We start from the raw sequence: 17,982 nt of genomic DNA on the forward strand, positions 1-17,982 counted from the left end.
CACGGTCGAACCGGTCCATTCGTGCCGAAGCATGGTTTTTCTCCCCTTTAAACAACAAACACCTGTACGAACAATGATGATAAAATAATAACACTAGAATATATCCATCGTGACAACCCTATCCATAAAGACCCAATTCACCCATAGGCGTCCCAATTTATCCAAATTAGGTCCCTATTAAACCCATATTCGGCCCAATTTCCCCCACATACGACCCTTTACACCCCGATTTTTTCTTAAAACTACCTTAGTGATAAAAAATTTAAATACTGTTTAAAAAATACTTAAATCCACTTACTTTCTTACTTATTCAATGCCTGAATATCCGCTACAATGGATGCGATGTTCACTTTCCAACAATTATTCCAAATAAGTAAAGAAAATTAAAATGTTTTTCGGAGCAAATTTCAGACGATTTTGACTCAACTCTTTGAAGACCGTTATTTTCATCAAATTCAATGACAGGACGAGCAAATGTTGCCAGAATATATAAAAAATGTTGTAAGCTTTAAATAAAAAAGCTTACCATAGAGTGTAAAATTAAAATACTATGGGAAATTAGGTTTTCTAAAAAGGTCACACTTTTGACCCAATTCTCCCTGCAGACCCTAGTACCCCCAATTTACGGTATAAAGTTCATTAGTGGATCTATTTGAAACTACCTTCGCCCGGGAATTGATCAGAAACTTAATGCCTTTAAAAAAAAGAGATACCTACCAGGTTTACCAGACCTGTTAAAACACTACAAAAATGTAATAATAAGGATGGGACAAAAAAATAAATAGGTATGCATTAAATCGACAAAATTAAATAATTTTCTTATCAGCTTGCTTACTCAAATCCGAAAACTGATTCAATGCAGTGCTGATGATCTCGAGCTACATTCTCCGTTGGACAGGTGGTTTTAACCTGTTTCTAAGTACTTACTCTCACTACAGTTCGACAAGGCTTTATTTGAACGTGGCGAGAAAAGGAACTAAACGCTTCTATCACCTTCTATCATAGAAAAACGTCATTTTTGACATGTGTTTGACAGTTCTCCTTTACCAGCAGCGCTCCCGTCAATGTCACCCACGTTCAAATAAAGCCTTGTCAAACTGTACTGCTACCAGCGCTAATATGGCGACTTTCAAACGTCATTTTTACGTCAGATTTAGTTCTCTTCCCCCGCATTGGGGGCGCTGATTCCGCTTCAAATAGGCACAAAAAATAGCTGTAATTTCAAAGGGTATCTTGTAATTTAATAAGTCCAGCGTACTTGTATAATGGACGGAGGTCAGTGTAAATATCACAACTGAAAACACGTGCGCACAATCGACAACAAACAAATCATTCGACAGCACTAGCCGCGGCGCACGCGCCTCTCGCCCGCTCAGTGCGCCTACTAGCCTGTTATTCCACTCTTAACATACCAAAAATTAAAAAAAAAAAATTTTGCTCAAATAAATGTTTTATTTCAATAAAAATTATTGTACATAGCTAAATAAACACAAAACAATAAAACAGATTTAATCCACAAGGTTTAGGCAACAAATCCGTCCGCTGCGTACTATAATTATACGAGGAAAATGAGTGTAAGCATAATCGTTAACATTGTAGGGTTACAACAGTACGCTCCGATTCCGATCCAGTGGACGCGCATCTTTATACATACACACATAAGTATTATTACTTTGTTTTGTTACACCCTGTATATACGACAGCTGAAATCTATCGCGTGGACTCAGGCCAGCTGTGTACCACCTCACTTGATCAGAGGATTTTCCTTAGTGGCCGCACCTCTCATAATCCCATAGGTACCTTCCTTCTCCTCCTCCTTAAATCTCCATAACAACCATTGCCTGCAGACTAAAATGTTGCAAACTAGTACAGGGACCTAAAAATCTGAAATTAATGAAAAGTTTTTCATTTACTACATTTCCATACATAAATTACTTATTATAGTTAATAACCTTAACGTGCAATTAATTACTACAATAAATCAATAGACACATTTCAACATTTTCGAAATTAACTGCATACATACTGATACATTATAATATTTTCCATGAAATAATAATCTATTTTTTTCATATTATTATAGTTTAAGTTGTAAATTATTATACAAATATGCGAATAATCACTATGACATACTTTGTATTAGAACACGGAATGACATAGTTATGTTTTGCTTCAATTTATCAATTTACGGTTATATTTACATTTTACAATGGCTTACCTTTCGTTTTTCAATAATTAACCACAAATTTACAATACAAAATAATTTTCACTAACTGAAAATCGAACTTTGAGTTTTAAACTTCTTCTTAGTCTTTTTTTTTTTTTTTTTTTTTTTTTTATATGGCGACTAGCATATAACTATTGCCAGTGTCGAGTGTTAAAGGTTGAGAAACTTATGACGCGGTAAAGGTAGGGATAGCAGGGACGAAATTTTGGATAGGATCAGGAAAATTTTGGTATACAAATAAAATATACTTTTAATTATAATAAAAATAATACAATACGAAACATCAGTGATTACATATTTTATAAACTTAAATTATTACTTAATATAAATTCAGATAAAATACTTAAATATTTAATAGGGTCACTTAATATACACATCATACTAGTAGGAAGAGGAACATGAAGGGAGTGTAAAGAGGATAAAAACGATGTATGATCAAGCAAAGGACACGAGAAAAATATGTGATCTAAAGTTCCCGTGTCCTCCCCACAATCACACATATCATTATTGAATACGCCAATTCTATTTAGATGGCTAGGAATACACGCGTGTCCTAATCGCATTCTGATTATAGATGAAATCACTCGTTTTGAACTATTGATTCTATTAAACCAAGACTTTTTTGGTACTAGAGGCTGCAGATTGTACATCCGGTTACCCTTATGTTGTCCAGTAAATTCCCAATATTTATTCCATTCTCTATATAAATCAATTGCCGGTAAACTCAAAAGGTCACTGGGATAAATTTGAAATGGATACATGTCGCCACTCTGTACTGCATCCTTAGCTATTTCATCTGCTTTTTCATTGCCTAAAATTCCTGAGTGGCTAGGAACCCAAGAAAATGACACTGTATATCCTTTCTCAATGCATTTATAAAGTTTATATCTGATATCAAAAATAATATGGTGATAGGGTTTACTGCGAAATGGAAATTTTTCAATACCCTGTAATGCACTTTTTGAGTCTGAAAAGATAATGGTTTGTGTTAATTTAAACATTAATACGTATTCTAAAGCTTTGAATATGGCTAAACATTCCCCGGAATATACTGAACTTTCTACAGGCATTTTAACTTTTTGATGTATTTTATATTGACTGTGATAAACACCAACTCCTACATTTCCTGTTTCTTGTAACTTAGAAGCATCGGTATAAATATGATGCCAATTACTATATTGAGTGTTTATAAAATTATCTCTATTATTATCTTTAATTACACCTAAATTATATTTTACATCCGGTTCAATCAACAGACTTTCAAAATTATTAGAGAACAAAGGTAGTACATCAGATTGATAAATAGGAGCAGATATTGAAAGAAGTTTACGATAACTTACAATAAGACATGGCAGAGACCTTTTATAAAAGGGATGTGACTCTAAAACAGTATTCAGTTGAGCTAGTTTTTCTAATAAAGGATGGAATTTGTACTGTTTTAAACGAAAAACGAATCTGTCACTTAAATATTGTCTCCTTAGACTCAAAGGTGGCTCAGTGCATTCTACCTGTAAGGCATTAATGGGACTTGACTTCATAGCTCCACCTATTATTCGGAGAGCTTTAGATTGAATTTTATCTAATTTCTTCATTACACACAAATTATCACCTACTAATAAAAATATACCGTAGTCTAAGACACTTCTAATAACAGCATTATAAATGAGTTTTAAACAGAACGGATGAGCTCCCCACCAAACTCCCGCAAGACATCTTAACATATTCAAATTACGTTCACATTTAGAAATCACATAATCAATATGTGAGTTACCATTTAATTTATTATCAAGATGAACACCTAGGAATTTTGCACTTGTTTTAACCGGAATTGATTTATTATCATAGGAGATGTTTACTTTTGGAATAGAAAGCTTTTTGGTAAATACTACTACACTACTTTTCTCCACAGTTAAATCTAGTCCATTATCAAAAAGCCACTGTTTAAGGGCAACAAGACTTTGGTTTAATGAATTGCAAGCGGCATGAATGTCTGCACTGATAGCGTAAATAGTTAAATCATCTGCGTATTGTAATTTTTTCACAAATTTCGCAATTACCGAAGCCAAATCATACGTGTAAATATTATAAAGAACAGGACTTAAAACCGAACCCTGTGGCAGTCCTTTAAATATGGTACGAATAAGACATTCAATATCGTTAAAAAATACAGAAATTAATCTTTCTTTAATTAAATTAATTATGAACGTAATAAGGATGGGAGGAATATTTAATTTGTACATTTTTTTCTCTAGAATTGAAATAATAACATTATCATAGGCAGACTTAATATCTAAAAAGGCAGCTACAACGTATTGTTTATTTATAAAAGCTAATCGAATATCTGTAGTAAATATACTTAAATTGTCCATGATGGATTTACCTTTTCTAAAACCGAACTGACTGTTTGACAATAATTTATGATGCTCAAGGAACCATTCTAATCTATTTTTAATTAGGTTTTCAGCAACTTTAATTAAAACTGATGATAGTGCTATTGGTCTATATGAAGTAATTTTGTCTGCGGGTTTATTAGGTTTTAATATTGGAATTACTTCCTGAGATTTCCAAGAGCCAGGAATGTTTCCAGAAATCATGACCGTATTAATAAGATTTAAGTAGTACCCTAATGCTTTATCCCCTAAGTTAGCCAAAAAAGAATACGGAATACCATCCATGCCTGGAGTAGAATCATTTACACTTGATAAAACACCTTTGAGCTCAACCATTGTAAATGGAGAATCTAATGCAGAATACGAATGTTCTCTTATGAAACAGGATGGAGAAGGGATCGGAAAATATTCTGCTACTGAAGATGGAGCTAATAGATTAATGTAATTACTTAAAAAGTCTTTAGGAAGTACCATGGTCTGTTCTTTGAATACAGATCGAAATCGTTTTATACTTTTCCACACTTCTGATGGACATGTGGATGGGGATAGAGATGAACAGAAATTTTTCCAACCCTGTTGCTTCTTTTGTTTTAAAAAAATTCGAGTGGCTTTATTAATTTGTGTTAATTTATCAAAATTTTCATTAGACATATTATTAGCATATTCCTTCTCAATGATTTTTCTTTCTTTAACTGCTTCCGAACATTCGGAGTCCCACCACGGAGGGAATGGAACTTTGGTTCCCATTGCTTTTTTTGTAGGGAAATGCTTATCAGCAACTTCAATAATTGTCTTAGCTAGCAATTCAGAAGCAGTTACTTCGTTTCCCACTCGAATTTCAGGAAGATTCTTAACTTCACAATCTATTTCATTTTTAAAATTACTCCAATCAACCTTATCCAATTTAAATCTATTTCTTATTCTTTTATTATTTATACTATTACTTTTATAAGCCAAAGATAAACAAATAGGGTAGTGATCACTACCATATGAAGAAGACAAAGTTTGCCAAGATATATTCGGTCTAATGAAGGAGAACATATGGAAACATCAACTGCACTTTTGTTTTCATTAATGTTCACGACCCGTGTGGGATCCCCCGTATTAAGTACACATAAATTAAATTTATCTATGATATCTAATAAATCCTCACCATCCCTATTGGACACATCGCTTCCCCAACACTGATGATGAGCATTAAAGTCGCCCATTACTAACTTTGGGCCAGAAAAAGAATTAAGCAAATTATTTACATCTAAAAATGTGGAAGAAGAATTTTGTGCTATATACAATGAGAAAATATACATATTAGGATTTAGTAACTGTACACCGACTCTATTGAAATTAGTACTATTTACATGTGGCAATGTCAATACTTTAAAAGGTATGATATTTTTTATCAACATGGCAGCCCCACCATATCCGTCAGGTCTGTCATCTCGTACACAATAATAACCTGGAATACGAAACGCAAAATATGGTCGTAACTCGTAACCAAGTTTCAGAAAGGGCAATAACTATTGGGTTATATTTATTTATTAAGTAAATCAAATCAGTTTTTTTAGTAAGTATACTTCTACAATTCCATTGCATTATGTTGGAATCCATTGTTGATGTTGTTATCAAAAGAGTTAATCAAATTGTTTAAAGAAGCAACGTTGGACGGTTTAAGTGTATTATTTTGTTGCAAAGCACTAACAAGAGCAGATAATACGTTTAAAATTGTGTTTGTGTCAATCTTTTTGTCTGATAATTCCTTTTTTGTTTCAGAGTCAACATATGCACAGCCGTTTTTAGATGATGGAATTTGATATTCTCTGATAATACTGTTATGAAAATTTTTGTCATACCCCTTACCAGTTGGAATTTGTGGAGTACGCTTTGAATAAAAAGTTTTTTTATAAGATCGAACATTATTATCCTGAGATGTCATAAAAGAATCAGAAAATTGTCCATTGGATGTCAAAACATCACCATAAGACCTTCTGCCGGTTAGAATAGGAGGCTGCAATTTATTAGCCTCACCATAAGATATATTTTTTTCAGCCATACAAGTTTTATTGCTTTCTGTCTAGAAAACTCGGGACAGTTTTTATTCGTAGCATAATGATTACCTAAACAATTTATACAATTTTCTGATTCACTCATGCATGAATCTGCTGAATGCTCTTGACCACATTTGAAACATCGTGGCGTTGAACGACAAATTGTCTTTGTATGGCCAAATCTACAACAATTGTAGCACTGAATAGTCGGATATATATACAAATCTACAGGTAATGAATTGTAGCAAATATAAACTTTAGGAGGCAAGATTTGTCCATCAAAAGTAACAACCACAGAACGAGAAGGTTTCCATTCGACAATGTTTTCTACTTTGACCTTATAATTAATCCTCCTAATTTTTAATACTTTGCCAAAACCTACTGGTGTTTCTAAATTTTCTAATATTTCAGTATCAGTCCATTCTGTTGGGATATTTTTAACTACACCCATTCTGGTTACATTAAAATTAGGAATAAATGCCTTTAACTTAAAAGACTCTAAATTTTTATTAGTAACAAAATTATTGGCATCTATGTATGACTTAAAAGCTACTGTACATCGGTTCCTACCTACTTTCTTAATACTACCTGGTACTATATTACTTACATTATTCGTTTTAAAAAATTTGCCTAAAATAAGGGGGTGCAGAGTGGTACCATCCTGTAAAGATGATGTTATCCTTTGAACGTGTACAACATATGGGTAACTATCAGTAGTAGTGTACATACGAGGTTTAATAATTTGTGAATCAATAGATTCTGATGGTTTTGTTGGCGTATTCGATACTATATTATCTGTTAAAAAGTCTTGTTTGAAAGTTGTTTTCGGCCGTTTGCGGCTCCCACTCATATCATGTTCATAGTCCATATCCGTCGTAATAGTTACATTCAGGCCTACATCAGGACCGGGCCCCGGGCCCGGCCCCGACGTAGGGTCGGGCGGCTCATTCATTGAACCACCCAAAATAGTTTATTTTTTACAATTTATACAACAGGACCTACTAATATATACAAGAAAAAAAACTTACCAATTATATACAGCTAACTACACTAAATTTATTTATACAAGTAATAAATAATAAAAATACTTAATAATTTACAACTTTAACCCTCCTTATCCTATTTTTAATAATTTTGCAAAAAAATTTTCCGAGAAAACACTCCCGCCTACTCCGAAGTTTCCCGCGCTTTTTTCTTCTTCGTCTTTTTTATCAACCAATCACAGTCGATCTTGCTTAAAAATTGTACAGATTATCCAACTTAGTTTAGGTGCTACGTTGGAACCCAACTTTTTTTGTTCGAAAGTTTCACCCACCTGGTAAAGTATTATTAAAACTAATTTTTATCCTCGTTATTATTTAAAAAATCCCTGAACCTGTATCCTCGTATAGTGCGTCAAGAATGTCTAGGAGGCGAAACTTTTTTTTTAAGCAATTAGGCCGAGATCAGTGTCCATATAAATCAGACAGGTATCATCTGCATACATATGGAAACGACAATTTTTAACAACTCTGCTCATACTGTTGACGTGCATTATATAGCCAACTGGACCACTGACAGAACCAGTAGGGACACCGCAGTCGACTATAGCGGGCCCTCCAGTGACGCCTGGTGAATCCAGGGACGCCAGTGAAATATATTAGATATAATTATATGTAATATATTTCACCCAAGAACCGCGGGTAACACCGCGAGTCAGTTAGTAATAAAATAAAATATAATAAACATTATTTGCACATTATTATTTTATTCAAGCAACTGTTAACCGTTCAAGATCCAGGGTGTATCGTTTGGCAGACAACTTATACGATGATACCACCGCAGCCGCAACCTCCCATACCGAGGCCGAGAGCTCCCACACCGAGAGGGCCGGTACCGATACCGAGAGAGCCGGCTCCGATACCAAGGGGGCCGGCGGCCAAGCCCAGGGGACCGGCGCCGAGCCCCAGAGCACCAGCTCCGAGACCGAGGGCGCCGATACCGAGACCGACGTTAGCGGCGGCGATGTCCTCCGCGGTGATGGCGACGGCTCCGTTACCGCAGTTGTAGGCCACGTTACCGGCGCCGGCGGTGGGCAGCACTCCCTCGAGACCGACGGTGCCCAGGAACGGCAGAGCTCCGGCGACGGCCAGGGCGCCCTCGATGGCGTTCTCGGAGGCTACGGACACGCCGACCGGGGAGATGGGGGAGGCGCTGGAGATGGCGAGGCCGGGGCCGTTGGAGGCGGCGAGGGCACGAGCGGGTCCGGCGATGTCCCAAGCTCCACAAGCGCCGATTCCCAGAGGAGCGACAGCAGCGCACGGGGCGTTGATAGCACCCAGGCCCAGAGTGCCCAGACACTGAGCGGAGATGCTCTGGAAATGTAAAATTTGGTCATAATAGTACTCACGATAAAGAATCCTTATACACTTGTACTGAACTAAGGTATCATCGTAGTCGCCCCGTGTAAGGCACGTACGGACAAAGAGTTTGTCATGTTGGACGTACCTGGGCGAGGAGTGCGAGGGCACAGAGGACGAGAACAGCCTTGGCGACCATGTTGGATGTAGTCGAAGCAGACAATGTTGCGATACACGCGTCCGGTAGTTTTATATTGTTGGCAGTAAACGTCTATAGCCGTGGTGAAGTAACGCCAGCTTAGCAATAATGTGTGGAAGTGTCATCAGATGCTTCGCGTAGAATACGCTTGAGGCTTAGGTTGAAATAATTGTGTAAAATTCCTACAGAAAGCTACCTCATTTGATACGTTCTCTCCTAAATATACGATCTGACTACATAATCTTATATATAAAATTCTCGTGTCACAATGTTAGTTACCGTACTCCTCCAAAACGCCTAAACTGATTATTACCAAATTGTATATGCATAAAGGTATTCAGTAGGTCTGAGAATCGGCTACTGAGTACTTTTTATATTGATAAACTTGCATTTGTTGAATAAATAATAGTAAATTATACCAACTCGAGACTGACGGCGATCATTGTTTGTGAGACGGGTTAGCGATGGGCGTTGCCATGGTTGATGGTACCATACTTATTTAGTCACTTCAATATATATGTACTTGAATTATGGCAAAGTACCCTAAAGTATTATCACTTATTTTTGTTACAGTACACTGTATATTATATTGCTTTGCTTAAGTTTGCTGGGGTAATATCACTTACCCCAGCAAACTTAAGAACATCATAATAATATAGGCTCAAAAATACTAAAATCGAATAAATATTTATGCAAATGATGCAACATTAATAGAAGTTACCTGAAAGTCGCTTACATATAGAAGCTATCATAAAAACATGACGAAGACGTGCTCAAGTCAATTTTCATAACAATCATTCACCCCTAGACACAACACCAATATAAATATAGCTCCCCGAGACCCGTGATCATTGTGTACCGAACTCAGTCGATACAAACATGTCTCGCTTCGCCTTCGTCGTCCTCGCCTGCCTGCTCCAGGTAAATATTGAGCTCTTTATCTGCAATAGGCGCATCATGACTATCGACCGACCTATCTCGAAACCCAGATTTGCAACAATAGTATAACAATATTAAATGTAATGTCAATTGTTGCAGAATGTATACAGCCAGTGCATCGGCGCGGGCTGGCCGACCGCCATCGGCGCGCCGTGCGGCTGCGGCGCCGAGCTGGTCGGCCCCCTCGGCCTGGGCATCGCCGGCCCCGCCGGTCTCGGCCTCGCCGGTCCCCTCGGCCTCGGCATCGCCGGCCCCGCTAGCCTGGGTCTGGCCGGCCCCCTCGGCCTGGGCGTCGCCGGTCCCGCATACGGCGGCGTCGGCATCGGCGAGGTGGCCGTGGCCGGCGAGCTGGGAGTGGCCGGTAACACCGCCGTGGCCGGCCAGGTGCCCATCCTCGGCGCCGTGGAGTTCGGCGGCATCGTGCCCGCCGGCGGCGCGGTCTCCATCGGCGGCAGCTGCGCCTGCGGCTGCAACGGCCCCTACCTCTACTAAATTCTTAACAGGAACTGAAAATTCCTGTTAGGAATTTAGTAAAACCACGATGTTATGCGATGTAAATTATATGAGCATTTTAAATTTTTCTGTTTCTTTTTCAATTCTTTATTCTAGCTGGAAACTAGTTTTTATGTTGAATTTTAAGGGTAAAATAAAAGATAATTTTACACTAAGGGACCTATCAGACAGAGAGCGGTCACGCGTTCAAGCGTTCTGCGTTTGCACTTTGCATTCTGCGTTCAAGCGGTCAGTCACACGGGAGCAATTTTGACGCGGTCAGAACGCCCCCTGTGTGAGCATATCTATGTTACTATGACTGATGTTTTGTACCTAGCATACCATGCTAGGTACAAAACATCAGTCAGCTTTATTTAATGGCCTGGTGAAAGCCGTTCATAGAAATATGAACCCAGGATTAACAATGCAAGGATCTAATGAATGAAATTTCGCACTATACAGTACCGTAAAATGGGGGGAATCGGGTCACTTTCCAAGTTCAACATTGATTTTTATTGACTTTATCTTCAGATTAATATGAAAAATTTTATCAATAGAGTTCCGGTGGTTCCTAGTTTTGTTTGCAATACCATTCGTGCCGACGTGCATGGTTTTTCTCCCCTTTAAACAACAAACACCTGTACGAACAATGATGATAAAATAATAATACTAGAATATATGCATCGTGACAACCCTATCCATAAAGACCCAATTCACCCATAGGCGTCCCAATTCATCCAAATTAGGTCCCTATTAAACCCATATTCGGCCCAATTTCCCCCACATACGACCCTTTACACCCCGATTTTTTCTTAAAACTACCTTAGTGATAAAAAATTTAAATACTATTTAAAAAAAAATTAAATCCACTTACTTTCTTACTTATTCAATGCCTGAATATCCGCTACAACGGATGCGATGTTCACTTTCACACAATTATTCCAAATAAGTAAAGAAAATTAAAATGTTTTTCGGAGCAAATTTCAGACGATTTTGACTCAACTCTTTGAAGACCGTTATTTTCATCAAATTCAATGACAGGACAATCAAATGTTGCCAGAATATATAAAAAATGTTGTAAGCTTTAAATAAAACAGCTTACCATAGAGTGTAAAATTAAAATACTATGGGAAATTAGGTTTTCTAAAAAGGTCACACTTTTGACCCAATTCTGCCTGCAGACCCTAGTACCCCCAATTTACGGTATAAAGTTCATTAGTGGATCTATTTGAAACTACCTTCGCCCGGGAATTGATCAGAAACTTAATGCCTTTAAAAAAAAGAGATACCTACCAGGTTTACCAGACCTGTTAAAACACTACAAAAATGTAATAATAAGGATGGGACAAAAAAATAAATAGGTATGCATTAAATCGACAAAATTAAATAATTTTCTTATCAGCTTGCTTACTCAAATCCGAAAACTGATTCAATGCAGTGCTGATGATCTCGAGCTACATTTATTTGAACGTGGCGAGAAAAGGAACTAAACGCTTCTATCACCTTATATCATAGAAAAACGTCATTTTTGACATGTGTTTGACAGTTCTCCTTTACCAGCAGCGCTCCCGTCAATGTCACCCACGTTCAAATAAAGCCTTGTCGAACTGTAGGTACTGCTAAGCTAAGCGCTAATATGGCGACTTTCAAACGTCATTTTTACGTCAGATTTAGTTCTCTTCCCCCGCATTGGGGGCGCTGATTCCGCTTCAAATAGGCACAAAAAATAGCTGTCATTTCAAAGGGTAGGTATCATAAGTCCAGCGTACTTGTATAATGGACGGAGGTCAGTGTAAATATCACAACTGAAAACACGTGCGCACGATCGACAACAAACAAATCACTCGACAGCACTAGCCTCGGCGCACGCGCCTCTCGCCCGCTCAGTGCGCCTACTAGCCTGTTATTCCACTCTTAACATACCAAAAATTAAAAAAAAAGAAATTAGCTCAAATAAATGTTTTATTTCATTAAAAATTATTGTACATAGCTAAATAAACACAAAACAATAAAACAGATTTAATCCACAAGGTTTAGGCAACAAATCCGTCCGCTGCGTACTATAATAATTATACGAGGAAAATGAGTGTAAGCATAATCGTTAACATTGTAGGGTTATAGCAGTACGCTCCGATTCCGATCCAGTGGACGCGCATCTTTATACATACACACATAAGTATTATTACTTTGTTTTGTTACACCCTGTACATACGACAGCTGAAATCTATCGCGTGGGCTCAGGCCAGCTGTATACCACCTCACTTGATCAGAGGATTTTCCCTTAGTGGCCGCACCTCTCATAATCCCATACCTTCCTTCTCCTCCTCCTTAAATCTCCATAACAACCATTGCCTGCAGACTAAAATGTTGCAAACTAGTACAGGGACCTAAAAATCTGAAATTAATGAAAAGTTTTTCATTTACTACATTTCCATACATAAATTATTATAGTTAATAACCTTAACGTGCAATTAATTACTACAATAAATCAATAGACACATTTCAACATTTTCGAAATTAACTGCATACATACTGATACATTATAATATTTTCCATGAAATAATAATCTATTTTTTTCATATTAATAAAGTTTAAGTTGTAAATTATTATACAAATAGGTATGCGAATAATCACTATGACATACTTTGTATTAGAACACGGTATGAAATAGTTATGTTTTGCTTCAATTTATCAATTTACGGTTATATTTACATTTTACAGAGCGTCCGTGGCCTAATGGGCAGACCTTCGGTTCGCAATCCTAGAGGGTGCAGGTTCGAACCCGGGTGGAGGCGTGTACCTATGAGACATTTTCTGATCTCAAGTACATAATACGGACGCTCGTACGGTGAAGGAAAACATCGTGAGGAAACCTGCACATAGTTGGTCCCAGACGTATTGACTAGTTCTTTCCTCTGGACTAGGCCGAATATGATGCGAGAATGCCGTATGCGCTTGGGCAACCATACGGACATTTAAAAATCTTGTCCCAGGCACTACAGTATTTGAGAAGTGGTTACTTCTCTCTGAAAAATACTGTATAAATCATCCAAAACGGATGTAAAGGCCCAGATTACATTTTACAATGGCTTACCTTTCGTTTTTCAATAATTAACCACAAATTTACAATACAAAATAATTTTCACTAACTGAAAATCGAACTTTGGGTTTTAAACTTCTTCTTCGTCTTTTTTATCAACCAATCACAGTCGATCTTGCTTAAAAATTGTACAGATTATCCAACTTAGTTTAGGTGCTACGTTGGAACCCAACTTTTAACTAATTTTTATCCTCGTTATTATTTAAAAAATCCCTATAAGAACCTGTATCCTCGTATAGCGCGTCAAGAATGTCTAGGAGGCGAAATTTTTTTTTTAAGCAATTAGGCCGCTATCTGTGTCCATATAAATCAGACAGGTATCATCTGCATACATATGAAAACGACAATTTTTAACAACTCTGCTCATACGTTGACGTCCATTATATAGCCAACTGGACCACTGACAGAACCAGTAGGGACACCGCAGTCGACTATAGCGGGCCCTCCAGTGACGCCTGGTGAATCCAGGGACGCCAGTGAAATAAATGACGCGGGTAACACCGCGAGTCAATTAGTAATAAAATAAAATATAATAAACATTATTTGCACATTATTATTTTATTCAAGCAACTGTTAACCGTTCAAGATCCAGGGTGTATCGTTTGGCAGACAACTTATACGATGATACCACCGCAGCCGCAACCTCCCATACCGAGGCCGAGAGCTCCCACACCGAGAGGGCCGGTACCGATACCGAGAGAGCCGGCTCCGATACCAAGGGGGCCGGCGGCCAAGCCCAGGGGACCGGCGCCGAGCCCCAGAGCACCAGCTCCGAGACCGAGGGCGCCGATACCGAGACCGACGTTAGCAGCGGCGATGTCCTCCGCGGTGATGGCGACGGCTCCGTTACCGCAGTTGTAGGCCACGTTACCGGCGCCGGCGGTGGGCAGCACTCCCTCGAGACCGACGGTGCCCAGGAACGGCAGAGCTCCGGCGACGGCCAGGGCGCCCTCGATGGCGTTCTCGGAGGCTACGGACACGCCGACCGGGGAGATGGGGGAGGCGCTGGAGATGGCGAGGCCGGGGCCGTTGGAGGCGGCGAGGGCACGAGCGGGTCCGGCGATGTCCCAAGCTCCACAAGCGCCGATTCCCAGAGGAGCGACAGCAGCGCACGGGGCGTTGATAGCACCCAGGCCCAGAGTGCCCAGACACTGAGCGGAGATGCTCTGGAAATGTAAAATTAGGTCATAATAATACTCTCGATAAAGAGTCCGTATACACTTGTACTAACTAAGTAATTAAGGTATCATCGTAGTCGCCCCGTGTAACTTGTAAGTAGGGTTGCCAACTATACTGTTTTGAACAGTATTATACTGTTATTCACTAAATTATACTTTTTACTGTTGAACAAAAATAAAGTATACAAAATACTGTTTTTAGCATCAAAGTGAGAACACTTTATTATGCCATATTAAACTTAGACGCTTAGACATTTTATTTTTATTTTTAGTAAGTTTGGCGAGAAGCTCTAATAATGTACGTATTTAAACGAATAAATAAATAATATACTGTTCATTTTTCTAAAATACTGTTTAAAATATTTCAGTGATCTGAATATACTCTATTTCTTGTGAAAAAAGTTGGCAACCCTACGTGTAAGGCACGTACGGACAAAGAGTTTGTCATGTTGGACGTACCTGGGCGAGGAGTGCGAGGGCACAGAGGACGAGAACAGCCTTGGCGACCATGTTGGATGTAGTCGAAGCAGACAATGTTGAGATACACGCGTCCGGTAGTTTTATATTGTTGGCAGTAAACGTCTATCGCCGTGGTGAAGTAACGCCAGCTTAGCAATAATGTGTGGAAGTGTCATCAGATGCTTCGCGTAGAATACGCTTGAGGCTTAGGTTGAAATAATTGTGTAAAATTCCTACAGAAAGCTACCTCATTTGATACGTTCTCTCCTAAATATACGATCTAACTACATAATCTTATATATAAAATTCTCGTGTCACAATGTTAGTTACCGTACTCCTCCAAAACGCCTAAACTGATTATTACCAAATTGTATATGCATAAAGGTATTCAGTAGGTCTGAGAATCGGCTACTGAGTACTTTTTATATTGATAAACTTGCATTTGTTGAATAAATAATAGTGAATTATAACAACTCGAGACTGACGGCGATCATTGTTTGTGAGACGGGTTAGCGATGGGCGTTGCCATGGTTGATGGTACCATACTTATTTAGTCACTTCAATAAAATAATCTGGGTGAAATATATATGTACTTGAATTATGGCAAAGTACCCTAAAGTATTATCACTTATTTTTGTTACAGTACACTGTATATTATATTGCTTTGCTTAAGTTTGCTGGGGTAATATCACTTACCCCAGCAAACTTAAGAACATCATAATAATATAGGCTCAAAAATACTAAAATCGAATAAATATTTATGCAAATGATGCAACATTAATAGAAGTTACCTGAAAGTCGCTTACATATAGAAGCTATCATAAAAACATGACGAAGACGTGCTCAAGTCAGTTTTCATAACAATCATTCACCCCTAGACACAACACCAATATAAATATAGCTCCCCGAGACCCGTGATCATTGTGTACCGAACTCAGTCGATACAAACATGTCTCGCTTCGCCTTCGTCGTCCTCGCCTGCCTGCTCCAGGTAAATATTGAGCTCTTTATCTGCAATAGGCGCATCATGACTATCGACCGACCTATCTCGAAACCCAGATTTGCAACAATAGTATAACAATATTAAATGTAATGTCAATTGTTGCAGAATGTATACAGCCAGTGCATCGGCGCGGGCTGGCCGACCGCCATCGGCGCGCCGTGCGGCTGCGGCGCCGAGCTGGTCGGCCCCCTCGGCCTGGGCATCGCCGGCCCCGCCGGTCTCGGCCTCGCCGGTCCCCTCGGCCTCGGCATCGCTGGCCCCGCTAGCCTGGGTCTGGCCGGCCCCCTCGGCCTGGGCGTCGCCGGCCCCGCATACGGCGGCGTCGGCATCGGCGAGGTGGCCGTGGCCGGCGAGCTGGGAGTGGCCGGTAACACCGCCGTGGCCGGCCAGGTGCCCATCCTCGGCGCCGTGGAGTTCGGCGGCATCGTGCCCGCCGGCGGCGCGGTCTCCATCGGCGGCAGCTGCGCCTGCGGCTGCAACGGCCCCTACCTCTACTAAATTCTTAACAGGAACTGAAAATTCCTGTTAGGAATTTAGTAAAACCACGATGTTATGCGATGTAAATTATATGAGCATTTTAAATTTTTCTGTTTCTTTTTCAATTCTTTATTCTAGCTGGAAACTAGTTTTTATGTTGAATTTTAAGGGTAAAATAAAAGATAATTTTACACTAAGGGACCTATCAGACAGAGAGCGGTCACGCGTTCAAGCGTTCTGCGTTTGCACTTTGCATTCTGCGTTCAAGCGGTCAGTCACACGGGAGCAATTTTGACGCGGTCAGAACGCCCCCTGTGTGAGCATATCTATGTTACTATGACTGATGTTTTGTACCTAGCATACCATGCTAGGTACAAAACATCAGTCAGCTTTATTTAATGGCCTGGTGAAAGCCGTTCATAGAAATATGAACCCAGGATTAACAATGCAAGGATCTAATGAATGAAATTTCGCACTATACAGTACCGTAAAATGGGGGGAATCGGGTCACTTTCCAAGTTCAACATTGATTTTTATTGACTTTATCTTAAGATTAATAAGAAAAAAATTTATCAATAGAGTTCCGGTGGTTCCTAGTTTTGTTTGCAATACATTACAATTTTAGTTTATTAAATAAAATATACAAAAAGGTCCAAAAACTTACTAGACCCAATTCACCCATAGTCTGGGGTGAAAAGGGACGCATATGGGGTTAATAGACATTTTTGCTAGGGCTGCCACTTTCCTGATGTTTCCAAATAGGTACTACCTACTCAGGTAGGTACTTATATGAAATAATGTTTTTGGCATTTTGGTATGAGGTATATAATATACAAGAATTAGTACAAAATCAAACAACAGATCCAATCAAGCATGATCACATTATTATTATATTTTTATATAAATATTGAGTCACTCTTCTTCGTCGTCTTGTAACTCGTCTGGTGTTGCGACTTGCGTTCCTGATCTTTAAAATTCCCAATCCCTCACGCACTCAGCAAAACACAACGCATGAGTTGTTTCACGCTAGTTTTCTATGAGGTGATGGTATGTATCCGGTCGAGCCGGTCCATTCGTGCCGACGTGCATGGTTTTTCTCCCCTTTAAACAACAAATACCTGTACGAACAATGAT

General features: G+C 39.0%; 4 protein-coding genes and 2 long non-coding RNA genes across 6 annotated transcripts in view; 3 read left to right on the forward strand and 3 right to left on the reverse strand.

The window, feature by feature from the left end:
* The window catches only part of LOC121735764, a 28,372-nt gene extending 21,196 nt beyond the window's left edge, over positions 1–7,176 (reverse strand). Inside the window, exon 1 of the long non-coding RNA XR_006036907.1 lies at positions 6,884–7,176. This is a non-coding gene — a long non-coding RNA (uncharacterized LOC121735764). The remainder of the gene's footprint in view (positions 1–6,883) is intronic.
* LOC121735756 lies at positions 5,963–6,528 on the forward strand. The gene is made up of 2 exons (XR_006036906.1): positions 5,963–6,181; positions 6,388–6,528. It is a non-coding gene; the product is annotated as an uncharacterized LOC121735756 (long non-coding RNA).
* A 1,213-nt stretch (positions 7,177–8,389) lies between the features above and the next one.
* Positions 8,390–9,249, reverse strand: LOC121735592 (chorion class B protein PC10-like). The gene is made up of 2 exons (XM_042126455.1): positions 9,150–9,249; positions 8,390–9,016 (listed from the first exon to the last, which is right to left on the reverse strand). Exons 1-2 carry the CDS (start codon positions 9,198–9,200, stop codon positions 8,465–8,467), a joined length of 603 nt encoding a protein of 200 aa, XP_041982389.1. The 5' UTR covers positions 9,201–9,249; the 3' UTR covers positions 8,390–8,464.
* Positions 9,250–9,996: 747 nt separating this feature from the next.
* LOC121735736 (chorion class A proteins Ld24-like) lies at positions 9,997–10,716 on the forward strand. The gene is made up of 2 exons (XM_042126653.1): positions 9,997–10,121; positions 10,239–10,716. Exons 1-2 carry the CDS (start codon positions 10,080–10,082, stop codon positions 10,629–10,631), a joined length of 435 nt encoding a protein of 144 aa, XP_041982587.1. The 5' UTR covers positions 9,997–10,079; the 3' UTR covers positions 10,632–10,716.
* A 3,554-nt stretch (positions 10,717–14,270) lies between these two features.
* LOC121735601 (chorion class B protein PC10-like) lies at positions 14,271–15,467 on the reverse strand. The gene is made up of 2 exons (XM_042126466.1): positions 15,369–15,467; positions 14,271–14,897 (listed from the first exon to the last, which is right to left on the reverse strand). Exons 1-2 carry the CDS (start codon positions 15,417–15,419, stop codon positions 14,346–14,348), a joined length of 603 nt encoding a protein of 200 aa, XP_041982400.1. The 5' UTR covers positions 15,420–15,467; the 3' UTR covers positions 14,271–14,345.
* An 807-nt stretch (positions 15,468–16,274) lies between these two features.
* LOC121735721 (chorion class A proteins Ld24-like) lies at positions 16,275–16,954 on the forward strand. The gene is made up of 2 exons (XM_042126645.1): positions 16,275–16,359; positions 16,477–16,954. Exons 1-2 carry the CDS (start codon positions 16,318–16,320, stop codon positions 16,867–16,869), a joined length of 435 nt encoding a protein of 144 aa, XP_041982579.1. The 5' UTR covers positions 16,275–16,317; the 3' UTR covers positions 16,870–16,954.
* The last annotated feature ends 1,028 nt before the right edge of the window (positions 16,955–17,982 follow it).

Source organism: Aricia agestis, chromosome 2 (genome assembly GCF_905147365.1).
Source record: "Aricia agestis chromosome 2, ilAriAges1.1, whole genome shotgun sequence".
In the NCBI taxonomy this organism is placed as follows: Eukaryota; Metazoa; Arthropoda; class Insecta; order Lepidoptera; family Lycaenidae; genus Aricia; species Aricia agestis.